Source organism: Orcinus orca, chromosome 15 (assembly GCF_937001465.1).
Source record: "Orcinus orca chromosome 15, mOrcOrc1.1, whole genome shotgun sequence".
Taxonomy (NCBI): Eukaryota; Metazoa; Chordata; class Mammalia; order Artiodactyla; family Delphinidae; genus Orcinus; species Orcinus orca.
In genome coordinates, this window is record NC_064573.1 from 77,732,209 (window position 1) to 77,746,873 (window position 14,665).

General features: G+C 43.3%; 1 protein-coding gene across 7 annotated transcripts in view; it reads right to left on the reverse strand.

The window, feature by feature from the left end:
* The window catches only part of FBXO21 (F-box protein 21), a 47,849-nt gene extending 39,636 nt beyond the window's left edge, over positions 1-8,213 (reverse strand). For 3 of the 7 annotated variants that reach the window (XR_007471612.1, XM_049697759.1, XM_033408754.2), the window contains exons 1-3: positions 7,939-8,213; positions 6,929-7,064; positions 4,925-5,019 (exon numbers count right to left, since the gene is read on the reverse strand). Coding sequence is in view for 6 of the 7 variants with exons in the window: in XM_049697759.1 (XP_049553716.1) it covers positions 4,925-5,019; positions 6,929-7,064; positions 7,939-8,177 (470 nt within the window). In the remaining variant the exon portion in view is untranslated. The remainder of the gene's footprint in view (positions 1-4,924; positions 5,020-6,928; positions 7,065-7,938) is intronic. The other 4 variants (XM_033408755.2, XM_033408758.2, XM_004281474.4 and 1 more) reach the window with 3 other exon arrangements.
* Between the last annotated feature and the right edge of the window lie 6,452 nt (positions 8,214-14,665).

Consider the following 14,665-nt stretch of genomic DNA (forward strand, 5'->3'; position numbering starts at 1 on the left):
AGTAGGAGGGAGACAATCAATGATTAACTTATTGGCCTGGCTTCATAAATAAAGGACTCTCCAATCTTCAGGGAGTAAGAGAAAATGAGCAGACCTAGGTTTTACTAGCTTTTTAACCTTTGAGCTGTAAAGTATACCAATCTAGAAAATCACATGAAACAAACGAATAGCCTAATGAATTATTATAAGGGAAACACCCTTGTATCCACCACTTAGGCCAGGAAATAGAACTCTGCAGAAAACCCAGAAGCTCCCCATGGGCCCTCTCCTCCCCCCGTGACAATGATCACAACCACACCTCAATGGTCATCACTACCTTGCTTTCCTCTAGAGTTTGCAAATGTGTATCCCTAAACACTCCAGACTAGTCTGTTCACATGCTTTTAAGTCTCTTAATTCACAGGATCCCCCTTCATCTTTTTTCCCCTTGTATTTTATTTGTTGAAGAAACCTGGTTGTTTGACCTGTACTTTCCCATAGTCTGGAATTTGTTGACTGCATCCACATGGTGTAGCATAACATGTTCTTCTGTCTTCTAAATTCCTGTAAATTGGACGTAGAGGCTTGATCAGATTCAGATTCCATTTACTTGGCAAGACGACTTCATAGGCGGTAGTGAGTTCCACAAGGAGGCAATCATGCCTTGGTTGTCTCTTTCTGTGATGTCAGCAGCCATTGCTACTCAAAGGCCCAGGTCTGTTAATTCATTAGAGACCATGAAGTGGTGATGTTCTAATGCAGCCATCCCTTTTAATTATTAGCTGGAATACTTCTATAAAGAATAATTTCCCCTCACCTACTATTTGGTCCCCCAGTGGCATAGTATGTAGGAAAAGGCAGGATAAATATTCACTTCTTTCCCTTTATCGTTTTCCAAAATAATAATTTGGGTTGTTATTATCCTGCAAAGGTGACCAATTAGTTGTTGTTAAGTATTATTATGAACTCATGGAGCTAAACATATTTGCTGTATTTCCACCCATTCTAGTTACTGTCCACACTGATGCTCAAATCGCTACATCTTTGGCCAAAGGAAGCCTCTTCACGTTGGCCCCTGAATACTTCTGACATGAAATATTGTTACTTTTCTCGCTACCTGGTTCTAGGCTTCCCAGATGCTTCCAGGGTCATCTTTTACATTTCCTGCTCTGGACCTAGAATCAGGCGTTTCTCCAAACACCCTGGCTGCTTTTGATGGGGAGTAGTATGAAGACCACAATCTGAGTGCTAGGGATGATCATTTCTACTAGGTTGGTTATTGTTTCTAGACCTTTTCAGTGGGCAGATACGAAGTCTAGTGTATAAGGGTGTGTACCCCCCCACACACACATATACCTACACGTATTTAAACATAAAATATCTCATGAATTCATACTGACACATCTAATTCAAATTCAGAACTATTCTTCTGTTTTGTGTCTGTATCTTTTTTTTCTCCAGGAGAATCCTGCTTCTTCAGGATGCCAGTGATGAGCTAGAATGCCACACCATCACTCATTTGCTTTATTCTACCTCGCTCTCTTCTATACACACACACACACCAGCCTCAGAATAACAAGACCAATATTCTTATCACCTTGATGATTCCTGAAAACACCTAAATATTTTGTTCACGATCTCCCCCGTCCTCTGCTCATTTCTTCTGGACAGCTGTGTTGTATCTACACTGTCAGGGCTTACAGCCATCACATACAATACTTTTTCCCCTATCACCTGTCACTTGGATTTAATTCTACAAGTAAATATGTATTTAATGTTCACCACTAGTTCTTGCATCAGGGTCTCTTTAGTTATTTTGGTTGTCTGAAGCTCATTTTCTAGCATATTTTTCAGGTAGGGCTAAGAAGTCCCTGAGTTCTTTCAAGTGGATGAGTTTTTCCACAGCCCTTACACTTGGAAGTCAGTTTGGCTGGATATAAAAATACTTGGCTGACATTTTCCATCCTTGGGTATCTTAAATGTGTTACTCTTTTTTTCCTCTGGCAGAGAGTACTGCTGTTGAAAAGTTTAATGATTTCTGATTTGTTCTCCCTTATAAGTGGCTTTGTCTTTTTTGCCTGGATCCTCAAAGGACTTTTCTGTCTTTAAAATCTAGTAGTTTTACTGAAATATGTCTCAGTGCTGGTCATTCTGGGTCAATATTCCCAGATATAGTGTATGCCCTTTTAATATGTTGCTTCAAATCTTTATTTGTAGGATGTACTCTTCTTTTAAGACCACAAATGTAAACTGTTTTTAAATACCCAGGGACAGGTGCCTTAGCACCAACTACCCTTCTTCCTTCCTATGCTTTCCATATCCAAACAACAAGCATTTGCCAGGAATGAATACAAAGAGGGTCCTTCATGTAAACCGTCATCCCCAAACACTTACAAACATGAGAGTATTCCTTATTATTAAAAAACAACCCCGTTTTAGGTTCAAAATACTTGTCAGGCCAAAGGGTAACATACTTATGATAATTTCTAAGAAGACTATAACGATACACACTTTTAGTGGCTGTGCATATTTAGTCTCTATTTTTTTTTTTACCAATCTGATAAGGAAAAATGCAATATTTCATTGTTATTTAACATTTCTTCGAAGAGTGAACTTAAAAGTCTTTTTACTTGACTGCCAGCCACTTGGACTTGCTCTTCTGAGAATGTTGTCCTCTTATCCTTTGTACATTTTTCAATTTCTTTTTAGAAATTTTAAGGATTCTATTGACTTTGTTTATGGTTTCTTTGGTCATACAAGTCTATTTGTTTAACTGCAAAATCATTTGTCGTTATTTTTTTTTATTGCTTTTGCATTACCAGTCTTGGTTAAGGAGGTATCCCCAGATTGTACATGAAGTCTCCTATTTTCTTGAAGGATTTTCATTGTGACAGTTTTAAATTTTAGGTTGTTTAATCTCTTGGAATTTAATTTTTGTATATGATAGAAGTTTTACTTTCTTCCAGATGGATATTCAGTTATATCCAATACCATTCATTAAATAACCCATCTTCTCCCCTCTGAGTTTAAATATATTAAATTATCTGTTATGCTGAGACATGAATTTGAATTATCCTTTGCCACTGATGTAGCTATCTATTTTTATTCAAATATTGTATTGTTTGATAACAGGTAGTATCATAATATGTTCTAATATCTAGTGATGCAAGTTTCCCATTGTGATTATTTAAAAATTGTTTTTTCTGGCTCCTGTGAATTTACTATTCTGTATATGTTTTATGACAATACTATCCATTCAAAACACACAGAACTCTCCCCTCCCAAAACTCTTGTTGGATCCTAACTGGAAAAGCACTAAGTTTATGTATTAATTTTGGAAGAATCAACATTTTCATGATGGTAAGTCTTCTTATTCAAGGACATGTTATCTCTTATGCTTTTCAAACAACATTCTATAGTCTGACCTGGGAAACCCATCCCCAGGAATCTAATACTCAGAAATGAAAGCACTAGGAACACCACCCTCCCTAGTAACAAAATGGAGAAGAAAGTGGTCACCCATTAATGGGGGATGATTAAATAAGTTATGGTATACACTACAAAACAGTATGCAGCCATTAACAAAAGTGAATTTGATTTTTACCGTTGATTAGGATAGATTTCCACGGGGCAATGTTGAATGAGGAAAAAAAGATATTGAAAAGTACCTATTATTTGATCTCAGTTTTGTAAAGTGACGATCCCCCTCCATCCGCATGTATATCATATTAGCATGGAAGCAAACAACCTAGGTTGTCATCATAAATTACGGGAGTGGGGGCTGGGAAGGGCAGTGCAAACGGAGGGAGAAGGAAGGAAAAAAACAACATAAATAAGAAAAAAAATAAAAGTCTGCACTAAACATCAAACCAAACCCAAAACAACCAATAAACTGAGTATGTATAATATTTATGTATCTAAAAGTTTATGTGTATGTATGTAAAAAAGCCAGGTCGACTTTTATTTTTAAGGCTGCACAATACTGACTATTAGATCCCACTTCAATTCATTTATAGATAAACCAAAATAGAAACAGAAAAATGACCTCTGCATCAGAACTCATCCAAGGCCTAGAATAGTGACACATCTTACCTCTCCCCACAGCTGTTCCACTGATAGATATTTCTCTCTCCTAAACCCCCTTGAAAACAACAAGAAAAATGTCTTGCTCCCTGTTTGTGAGACATTTCACAATAATCTCTCTTAAGGAATATGTTAAACTAGCACTCTTATCTTCCATCACTAGTAAAGTTTCTAGAACTTTTAGAGCAGAAAATCTTTTTCGTAGGTTAAGCTTAACTTTTTCCAGATAAGCTGGAAGCCAAGTCATCTTTCAGGTAAACTGGAAATTAACCTTCACAGCAGAAAATATAAGGCATAAAAAAATTTAAGCAACAACCAAGAGAGAATGGATTCTTCTTAATCAGGAGAGAAAAAAGGCTCAACCAAATATCTATAATGTTCATCGCCAAAGTAAGATTACTGCTTACCAGAATTCAGAAATTGCCAAAAAAAAAAAAAAAAATTATCCATTACATTAAGACATACGTAAGAAATTTTTTAAATTTTTTAAATTCAACTCATGACAGGCAAATTTGGTGGTAGTAGATGAAGAGATGACAACAAAGAAAAGCTAATCTGTACTACCCAAATGATACACAGATACAAGTACCCAGAGCACAGTATGTGACCCATGGGGGCTAAATATTAATTCTCCCCGAAGGATTTTTGCACCATTTCTTTAAACATCAATTGTCTTGGTGTATTTACCTTATATACACGGAATTTTTCAAAAATATAACTATGGCAACATGAATGTAACATGAAATATTTGGAAATACATGGACCACAGTTCAGTCACATACAAATTACAGCAATTAATTCTGGGGTTATTATTAAAACACACAAACAAACTAACAAAATCCCTGATAAATCTACAGCTTACCTTCCTTCCATATTTAGGATACACACCAGTTCATCCTCAAAAAATATCTCTGGTCCCTCAAGATTCTCAATGTCACTAAAACCGTTACAAGGGACCTATGAAGAAGAGACACAAAGAGGCCTCAGTAACGAGTAAGAATGTTGTTGTCACTCTCACACACAAATCTGAGTTGCAAACAAAGCTGCTCATTTCTATGGAAATGGTTAACACCTCTCCCACACTACCTTGCACCACCCACCCACTAGAGGTGCAAAGGAACATGTGGAGTAACAATCATTTGTTCAGATCATAACTGTTAGCTGTAAATGAATTATATCTTCAAAGACTGGAATTTCTGAAAGCGATAACTTACATCGGAAATGAGAAGAAAAATAGCTCTGAAATGAGGACTAGAAATACAAAAATCTCCTAATTCACAACAACTATTCTGTGCAGTCTACGTTGTATTCAACTAGGAGTGTAGGGCCAGGGAGAGAAGTCCAGTGCTTTGGGCAACTCTTAACCGACTGGGCATGTTTCTCCTCTGTAAATTGAGGTGGTGGTACCAATGAGTTTTAAGTTCCCCTTGGTTTAAAATTCTATTACTTCTCCCACTTTTCTTTTTGAAAGTAGCCAGGAAATTTCTTGTCAACCTGTGTGCATGTTGAGAACACAGGAATACAAGGGTCCTGAGCCAAAGTAATCATCCACCCACAGATCAATCCTAAGTATACTCCTGTTATGTTCAAAGTCCTTGACACGCTTCTAATCAAGCAGAGGTACAGGGAAAGAGGGAGCTGGGGAAAAAACACAACAATGCATTATTATTAGACAAAGGCACAGGCTGTTAAGTAAGCATACAAAACCAGCTGGACTGTAAGTAGAGACAGCAAACTAGCAGCCCATGTCCAAGTGCATTAAACACATCCAGCACCCACATATATGTACGTGCAAACACATGGAAACCAGAATGGAATACCTGTGATGATGAATGCTCTTAGCCAGCGTATGGCTTATCCAAAGTAGGACATAAATTCTGACCATTCTAACATGAACAAACATTTATAGAAATGAATTACACTAGGAAATAGTTCGTTTTATTCTCTATAGGGGAACAAGTTCAAATTTGTCCAAAGTTGAAATTTTCCCTTTCAAAACTTGAAAAGCCTTGAAAACATTTCAAAACGTATGAACTCCATTAAGCAATAGTAATTAAAATCAGAAATAGGAATTAATCTTTAGTAAACCAGGATAGTAAAATAAATCAGACTGGCTCCATTTCTAGACCTCTGATCAGAAATAAACTTAAAATATTAGCGTGGACTATTTTCCAGAATTTACAAAAAGTTAAGAATCAGGACCCGATACAGAAACTTCTGTGAGAGATTCTGTGGAAGGGAAACCAACCAACCAACCCATGCACTTCAGCAATATTAAAAAACAAACAAACAAACAAAATAACTTTCCAGGGATAATGAATACAAGACGATTTAATTGAGGGAGTAATAATTCTTGATTTACAGGGATGTCTTGATTTTAGACATGTCTTAATCCTCTGTTACCTTAACAAATAATGCAGTTCACTACTGGTTAGAACCTGCAAAGCCAGAGAGAAGAACCATATTAATTTTGGCAATGCTTCTGGAAAATAACTGGGTGAAATCTGTAGTGTTTAATCATGGATAATACCCCCAATCATGTGGAGGTTGCAAAATATATGTTTAACCCAATTAAAGAGAAACAATGCTGATCACTGCGCCGCGGGTCCCTCCTTCCCTCTCCCTCCTCCTCTCCCCCCATTCTCTCTGGCTTTAGAAAAGTAAAGCTGGCAGGGACAAATGGCTTCACGTTGCTGGATAGCAGGAAAAGGACACAATGACTCTTGCAGCCATCTAAGTGAGGAAGGGATTGTGAGAGCACTGAAAAGGGAGATAGCAAAAAGAGCTGGATGAGCTCATGCCTACAGACCCAGACGCAGACACCACTACCATGCAAATGCTTAGAGCTCCATCAACAGATCCTTACGTGCTCTGAAAAGAACCTCTTTGAGAAGGAGGCTACAATCTTCCGGGCCTCTAACCCAGCTTTTTGCCGAACTTTATACTCCTCCAACCAATTGACGTAGTCGGTGGGGCTGTAGTGTTTCATAAGGGAAGGCCACCTACAAGGAGAGAAACACCCCCTCAGCTTAAGAGAACCTCAAAGGCAGACAAACACGAATCAAAGGCAGCCTTGGAAAACAGGGAAAGCGGTTGGGTTTAGGGGTCAGAGGGGCCCTGGCGATGGACCTAGTTCAAATCTCCACCCGGCACGCACGCACTCGCTTACGGCGTGACCTTGGCGTAGCAGTATGAATACCGTGTTTCCACTCCCCGTTTATAAAATGCGGACCGTGGGAGCAACAACAATCATAGTGATGACAATCACAGTTAACATTAATTGCGCGCCTCCGAAGAGCCGGGCCCTGTGTAAGTGCTCCCTATACATCAGCTCATCTAATCACCACAGTAAAAGCTAGGTCTAATCAACACCGTTTAAAGTCGATGAATGAGGCTCAAAAAAGGGAAGTCGCTACCCCTAAGGTCGCACGGCGAGTACGCCAGGGCCAGATTGTATCCCGGGTCCCACACCGAAATCTGTGCTCTCAGCCAACAGCCAGGGGAGGATGCGCCCGCTTCCTCAAAGGGCTGTAAGCAGCACTGCATCACCCGGTCCGTGTAAACATTCTAGCACAGAGTCGGGCACAAAAGAAGCGCGCATGATGGATTAGCCGTGATACCACGGTCGTCATCCTTTATGGAGGGGCCGGCTGCTGGGCGCTTCCCAATGCGCAATCTGGACACCGGCGGGTCCGCCTGGCGTGGACCGAGGGGCCGGCGGCCTGGAGGCCTTTGTCTGTCCGCGGGAAGGGGTCCGGGGGTGGGATGCGGAGGTGGGGTCCGCGCGCGGGCAGGGAGGTGGCGGCTCCGGGCGGCCAGGCCCGGGCCCCGGGGGGCGCAGAGAGGGGGCGCGGGAGGCATGGGCGGCGGGCTCACCTCACCCGGAACTGCTCCTTCCACACCTTCCCGCTACTCTGGCACAGCTCGCGCAGCCGCCGGCAGGTGCTGGAGACGCGGCCGATGTCGGCGGCCGTCAGCGAGCCGCTGCACAGGATGTACTCCAGCACCTCGCCGGGCAGGTTGACGAGGCAGCTGAGGCCCGCTGCCTCAGGCGCGGCCTCCTCCGCCAGCGCCGGCACCACTTCCATCGCGCTGTCGACCGCTGCCGCCGCCATCTTGTCCGCGTACCTGGGGCCGCCGCGCGCGCGCGCGCGCGCGCCAGAGCGCCCCGCTTCGCCCCGCCCACCCGCCTTGAGGGGTGGGCGCCACGGTCGCCCCACCCACGCCCGTGGCCACACCCCCTCGGCCCCAGCTGCTCTCGAAGGGCTGAGCTGTGGCCAAGGAAAGGAAATGCGTTTTGGAAAATAACAGCGCGGTGGGGCCTGGAAGCTGTGAATGGACAATAATAGTGGCATCCATGTTTATTATGTGTGCGGAGCGTTTCCTGTCAATGAGCTCGTCGGCCCTTACCAATAACCCTATGAACTGTTCTTCTCCCCAAGTTACAGATGGGGAAACTGAGGTTCAGGGAGATAGATGGACTTGTTGGGAGTCCCTTGTCCTAGATTCTAATCCAGATCCGCTTGACTCTGCTTGACTGTATGCTAAACAGTATGCTGTAATAATAACAAACTTAATATTCATGAGCGGGTGCCCTGCCCAGCACTCTAAATCCGTTCTTCAAGGACGCCTCACTTGAGCCCTCTGCCATAGGTACCACATTTTATATACGTTCTACAGATAAGGAAAACCTGGCTCATAAAGGTGGGAGTCACTAGTTGAAAGTCACAGAGACAAAAAGTGGTCAAACCTGGATTTGAATCCTCCAAACAGGAGTTCCCATTCACCTGTGGGTGGGCACTCTCTTACTTCCGTGCCTGCACCTATTTATTTATTTTTCCAACTCAGTTTAGTTTCGTGACAGGCCCTGGGCTGTGTGCCTTGGGGATACAGAGGTGAATAAGACAGTGTCCTTGCCTCCCAGGAGCTCAAAGTCCTCCCCCGCCTCTCTCCCATCCCCACCCCCTGTAATTTACCTTGTCCCCTCCCAAAGTTTCCTGCCTTGGAAAGGACCAACCATCCCTCCCTTCCTGCAAAACTGGAACCTGCTGCCATCCTTGCGACCTCTCTTTTCCTCACCCTCTGTATCCCAATGCCCCATAGAGGATAACATATCCAAGCCTCCATTTTCACATCTATAAAATGGGGATAACAATAGATCTTCCCGTTAAATGAAACAATGCATATACATCAGGTCCTGTTGCTGCATAAGAAATAAACCCAAAGCCTAGGAGCTGAAAACAACCTTGTTTTTGTGCTCTTGATTTTGTAGGTCGGGAAATGGGGAAGGGCTCAGCCGGGCAACTCTGAATTGGAATCAGGTGGTAGCTCCAGAGTCTCTGCTTTCAAGCACTGCATGCTTTCAAGATCCCACAGGGCCTGGAAAAAGTGTTGAGATCTTAAAGTGTGCTAGGAAACACTACCTGTATTCAAATGCCCAACAGAGGTTAAGTTCTCTGTGCCTCAGTTTCTTCAGAGAAACTTTTTTGTGGGAACAGGAAAGCAATTCTCTTCTCTAAAAGATCACTCCTAATATTTCTCAAATCTATCTCCTTCTCTGTCTCCTCAGCCACTGTCCCAGTCCATGTGAATATCAGCCTTGGTGACACGCAGACCTCGGTAAGGTTTGCAGCCCGTTAAGTGGAAGGCAGACCCCCACAGCTGCACAGGTGGTTGGTAAGACATTCTTGTGAACGACTATGGATTTCTTTTCAATGACAAATTAAAATTAAACTCTCCTGCCGATCCAGAAAATCCTCTCCAAACCCTAGGAAAGGAGAACAGTTTTATTGTTGAACAAGCATTAAACTAGATGGTGATGCACATCGCAGGTAACCTGCTAATGAGATTACAAAGACAGAAAGAAATCCCACCCTTTTGTATACAGCCAAACATTTCATCGTGTACATGCTTCTGAGATTAATGGTGGCTTGTAAATTACCATTCACTTAAAAAGTAAGAGGACCTGATCACACTTTCCCTAGTTTATTCTTTCCAAGTTCATCCTAAGGTCACCTGGCAAATGGGGTACACATTGTACTACCTGCCTTTGTCTCAAGGAATAATAAAATTGCTCATCTTTGTGATAAGCTGGTGGTTACAGCCTGAAATGGAGTGCTTAGACTCCCACATCGCAGGGAGAAAAGGACACTACCTTCCTTGATATTTACATTTCAAAGAGATGGTTCCCAGGCCCTTAAGAGAAACATTTCTGGGCTGTGACATTGGCAAGAGGCTTATTTAGCCTTTGAAAAGATTTGCAAAATGTACGGTAGACATGCAGTGGAGTAGTATTCAGCCATAAAAAGGAGTGAAGCACTGACACGTGCTGCAACATGGATGAACCTTGAGAACATGATGCTAAGTACAGGAAGCCTCACACAAAAGGGCGAATACTGTATGATCCCACTTCTGTGAAACATCTAGAATAGGCAAATTCATAGAGACAGAATGTAGATGAGAGGTTTACCAGGGGCTGGGAGGGAGGAGGGAATGGGGGGTTACTGCTGAATGGGTACAGAGTTTCTGTTTAGGGTGATGAAAAAGTTCTGGAAAGAGATAGTGGTGACAGTTACACAAGAGGAATGCCCTTAATGCCATTGAATTGTGTACTTAAAAATATTTAAATCGTAAATTTCCTGTTATGTACAGTTTACCATAGTAAAAAATAAAAATAGCACCCACAGAAAAGATTTACATCTGTATCAAAGATTTACACATACAGAATTTGTCAAGGAAATACTCTAAGAAAGGAAGGAGGGAATGTGTCTCTTTCCATTTTGGCAACAGGGAAAATTCTAAGTTTTTAATGTACCCTTTCGCTGAACTGCTGACTGTGTTTAACACAGAGCTCGTCCCCGCTACCTGAGTTCCTGTTTAAAATTCCCTAGCAAAAGCCCAAATCCTTGACTCCCCAGAGTTCCTCCTGGGTGCCCTCTCCCTGCTGTAGCAAAAGAATAACCCTATCTTTGTGGACCATCGGTGTATTTCTGGTTATCTTTGGCTGGAGGACTTCGATGTTCCTCTCCCACGAGATCGCCACAGTCCAACTAGAGAGACCATTTCAATCCCCCTCAACATCTTCTATGGCTTTCCTCGTTCTCAAAATAAACAAACACATCCTTTCTCTTCTGATACAGCCCCTAGACTCTCCCTCCCACCTGCTAATCCAGGGCCACTTTCCTGGAGTGTCTGCAGCTCCCACTCATCCTTTAGGTCTAACTCAAGCTCTTGCCTGCAGAAACACACGTCTGCTGACCACAGACTAAGTCTGCTTCTGTCTCTGCCCTTGCAGAACCCCTTTTATTCATTCAGTACACACTCCCAAACTGTCATAATACACACCTTGGTGTGATTATCAGATTCACCCACCAGCACGGGCCAATTTTTCGGGGTGTGGACAAAGAATGTTGCCTCCCATTTCAGTAAACAAAGAATGCTGGAGCCATCAAGCCATCAGCTGCCCCCGATGGTGCACCCTGAGGGGGATTCAGGATGGAGAAAAACAGGGTACTGGCCCTACATGGTTAAGATGCCTATCAAAGGAATGATTTGAATAAGCCCAGACCCTTGCATATTTTCATATATAGAAAAGCACTAAAATCATTAACTTGAGATGTCTGTTTTTTTGTGATTAGCAGTAATCTTTTGATGTTCGACTACATGTTTTGTTTTTTCAGCAAAAACTCCTGTATATCCTGGTTCCTCCCTTTCCACTTTGGAACAGTTCCCCAGAGCTATCTGAGAGGCTGCCTTCCCAGGCCAGAGTCCTCAGTAAGGTCCCCGAATAAAACACGACTTGAAGCTTTTAGGTTGTGCTTCTTTTTACAGTCAGTAGGGGCCTGAAGCTTTACTGTTTGGAGGCCCTGTTTTATTTTATTTTTTTTGGCCATGCCTGCAGCTTGCAGGGAACCGGGGATCAAACCTGGGCCCTCGGCAGTGAAAATTTGGAGTCCTAACAATTGGACCGCCAAGGAATTCCCTGGAGGCCCTGTTTTAGAAAAGGAACACACAGGATGAACTTGTAAGTCAACAGGAGGGCATTTATGTAGAATGAGGAAAGAAGGCGCCTTGGATGTGGGACCCAAAGTTTATCATTAATTTGATGATAAACACATTTCTTCCTATAAAAGGTAACCTCCGTAAAAGCAGGGCCTCTGTCCCATTTCGCTCAAATATTTACTGAAGGTACTGCCAGGATGTATGAGAAGGTTTTGTGCTGTCGTACAGACACAGCTCTGCCCGGTCCCCCCTGGATGTGTGTGGCTTTTCCCCTCACCCGCCCAAGTCTTCTCAGTCACCTAATTGAGGAAGCCCTGCCTGGCCGCCTCATTTAAAACCCTCTGTCACTCTGCCCTGCTTCGTTTTTCTCTAAAATTTCTTATCACCATCTAACATACTCTTCAAGAAAACCACTTATGTCTCTCTCCTTCCAGTAGAATGTGAACTCTACTGGTTGTTCTCCGATGTCTACAAAAGAGCTTGACACATACTAGGTCCTCCTTATATTTCTAATGAATGAGTGAATTAATCCTATGAGTGCAGAGCAATTGAGCTGCATGTATTTTGCATACGGGGTGGAAGTGAATCTTTGAGGGCCAGAGAGTAGGCTATGGTAGGCTGAATAATGGCTCCCACAGACGTTCACATTCTAATCGCTAGAACCTGTGAACAGGTTACTACGATGTGTGGGTTTTTTTCCCCCGACGTTGCCAAGCTATTCTCCGACACCAGCTGGGTGTCCTACAATTCAACTCAGTGCTGACACCATCTACCTGATACTCTCGACCAGGAGACAGATCCCACAGGTTAAGGGTTCAGTCCTGCCAGACTGCTCCCCCCCGGCCCCGCCCACATCAGAAGCCACATTGCAAGTGCATGTTGTCACCTGTGCTTCTGTTAGTCTGGCTACAGGTCGGAGCTCCCCATGACGCCCCTCCTTGTGTTTGATTAACTTGCTAGAGTGGCTCCCGGAACTCAGAGAAACGTTTTGCTTACTAGATTCACCAGTTTACTATAAAAGGTATAACTCAGGAACAGCCGGATGGAAGAGATGCACAAGGCAAGGTATGGGGAAAGGGTGTGGAGCTTCTGTGTTCCCTGAGCCCATCACTTTCCCTAAATATCCACATCTTCACCAACCTGAAAACTCTCCAAACCGCATCCTTTTGGGTTTTTACGGAGGCCTCATTCCATAGGAATGATTGATTAAATCACTGGGCATTGGCGATCGATTCAACCTCCAGCCCCTCTCCCCTCCGAGGAGGTCAGGGGCATAGGACTGAAAGTTCCAACCCTCTAATCACCTGGTTGGTTCCCCTGGCAACCAGCCCCTTCCTCAGGTGCTTTCCAAAAGTCACTGCAGTAACATAAACTCAGGCGTGGCTGAAAGGGGTTTGTTAATAACAAGACACCTTTGTCACTCTTATCACAGGAGATTCCAAGAATTTTAGGAGTTCTGTGCCAGAAATAGGATCAAGACCAAATATATCTTTCTTATAAACCACAATATCACAGGTATCTTACATGGCAAAAGGGACTTTGCAGATGTAATTACGTTAGAAATCTTGAGATGCAGAGATTATCCTCTACAATCTTGTGGGCTCAGTGTAATCACAAGCGTTCTTATAAGAGGGAAACAGGAGAGTCAAGGTCAGAGAGAGGGGATGTGACGATGGATACAGAGGTTGGAGTGATGCTGGGCCATAAGCCAAGAAATGTGGGCAGCGTCTAAAAGGTGGAAAACATAAGGAAATGGATTCTTCCCTAGAGCAGCAGCAATAAGAAATCAACACAGATTAAATACAGACTTTACTTTTCTATTGCTGCCATAACAGATTACCACAATTTAGGGGCTTAAAACAACATAAATGTATGATCTTATGGCTCTGGATGTCAGAAGTCTCAAATGGGTCTTACGAGGCTAAGATCAAGACATCAGGAGAGCTGTGTTCCTTCTGGAGGCCCCGGGTGAAAATCAGTTCTTGGCCTTTCCCAGCTTGTAGAGGCTATTTGAATTGCTTGGCTCATAGCAGCATGACTCCAACCTCTGCAGCAATAAAGCAGTATGCCAGGGAGATTTTGTAACTGTTTGTTACTCAGCATTATTGTGGCAATAGGTTAACAGTTACATAGAAGCAGGTAAAATGCACACACACACACACACACACACACACACACACAATTGCAAAGCAGTACCTCCATGATGCCAAGCGATTGGTACAGGCAGGAAGTATAGTTGGTGGGTAGAGGAGGGCTTCCCTGAAAGGGCAGTGCTTGAGTCCAGCTCTCAGCAACAGAGGTGGGATCCGCAGAGGTGAGAGGGCAAAGTGGGCTTTCTAGGTAGGGGGTATGCCGGAGGCAAAGGCCAGCCAGAAGGAAAATAAAAGCTGTGTTTAGAGACCTTGGGGCGAATCAGTGAAGCTTTGCGTGGAGCAGTGGCCGAAACAGAAACCCAAAGGCTGCTTGTGGCCAGAGCGGGCACTGAGTGTTGGCCGGAGGGGTTGGTCTTCCCCCTCTGGTCCCTGGTGGCCCCGAATGCCTTTGAGCGAAGGTGAGATGTTTCTGGAAAGGCAATCTGGGGGCAGTGTGTGCTTTTCAAGGA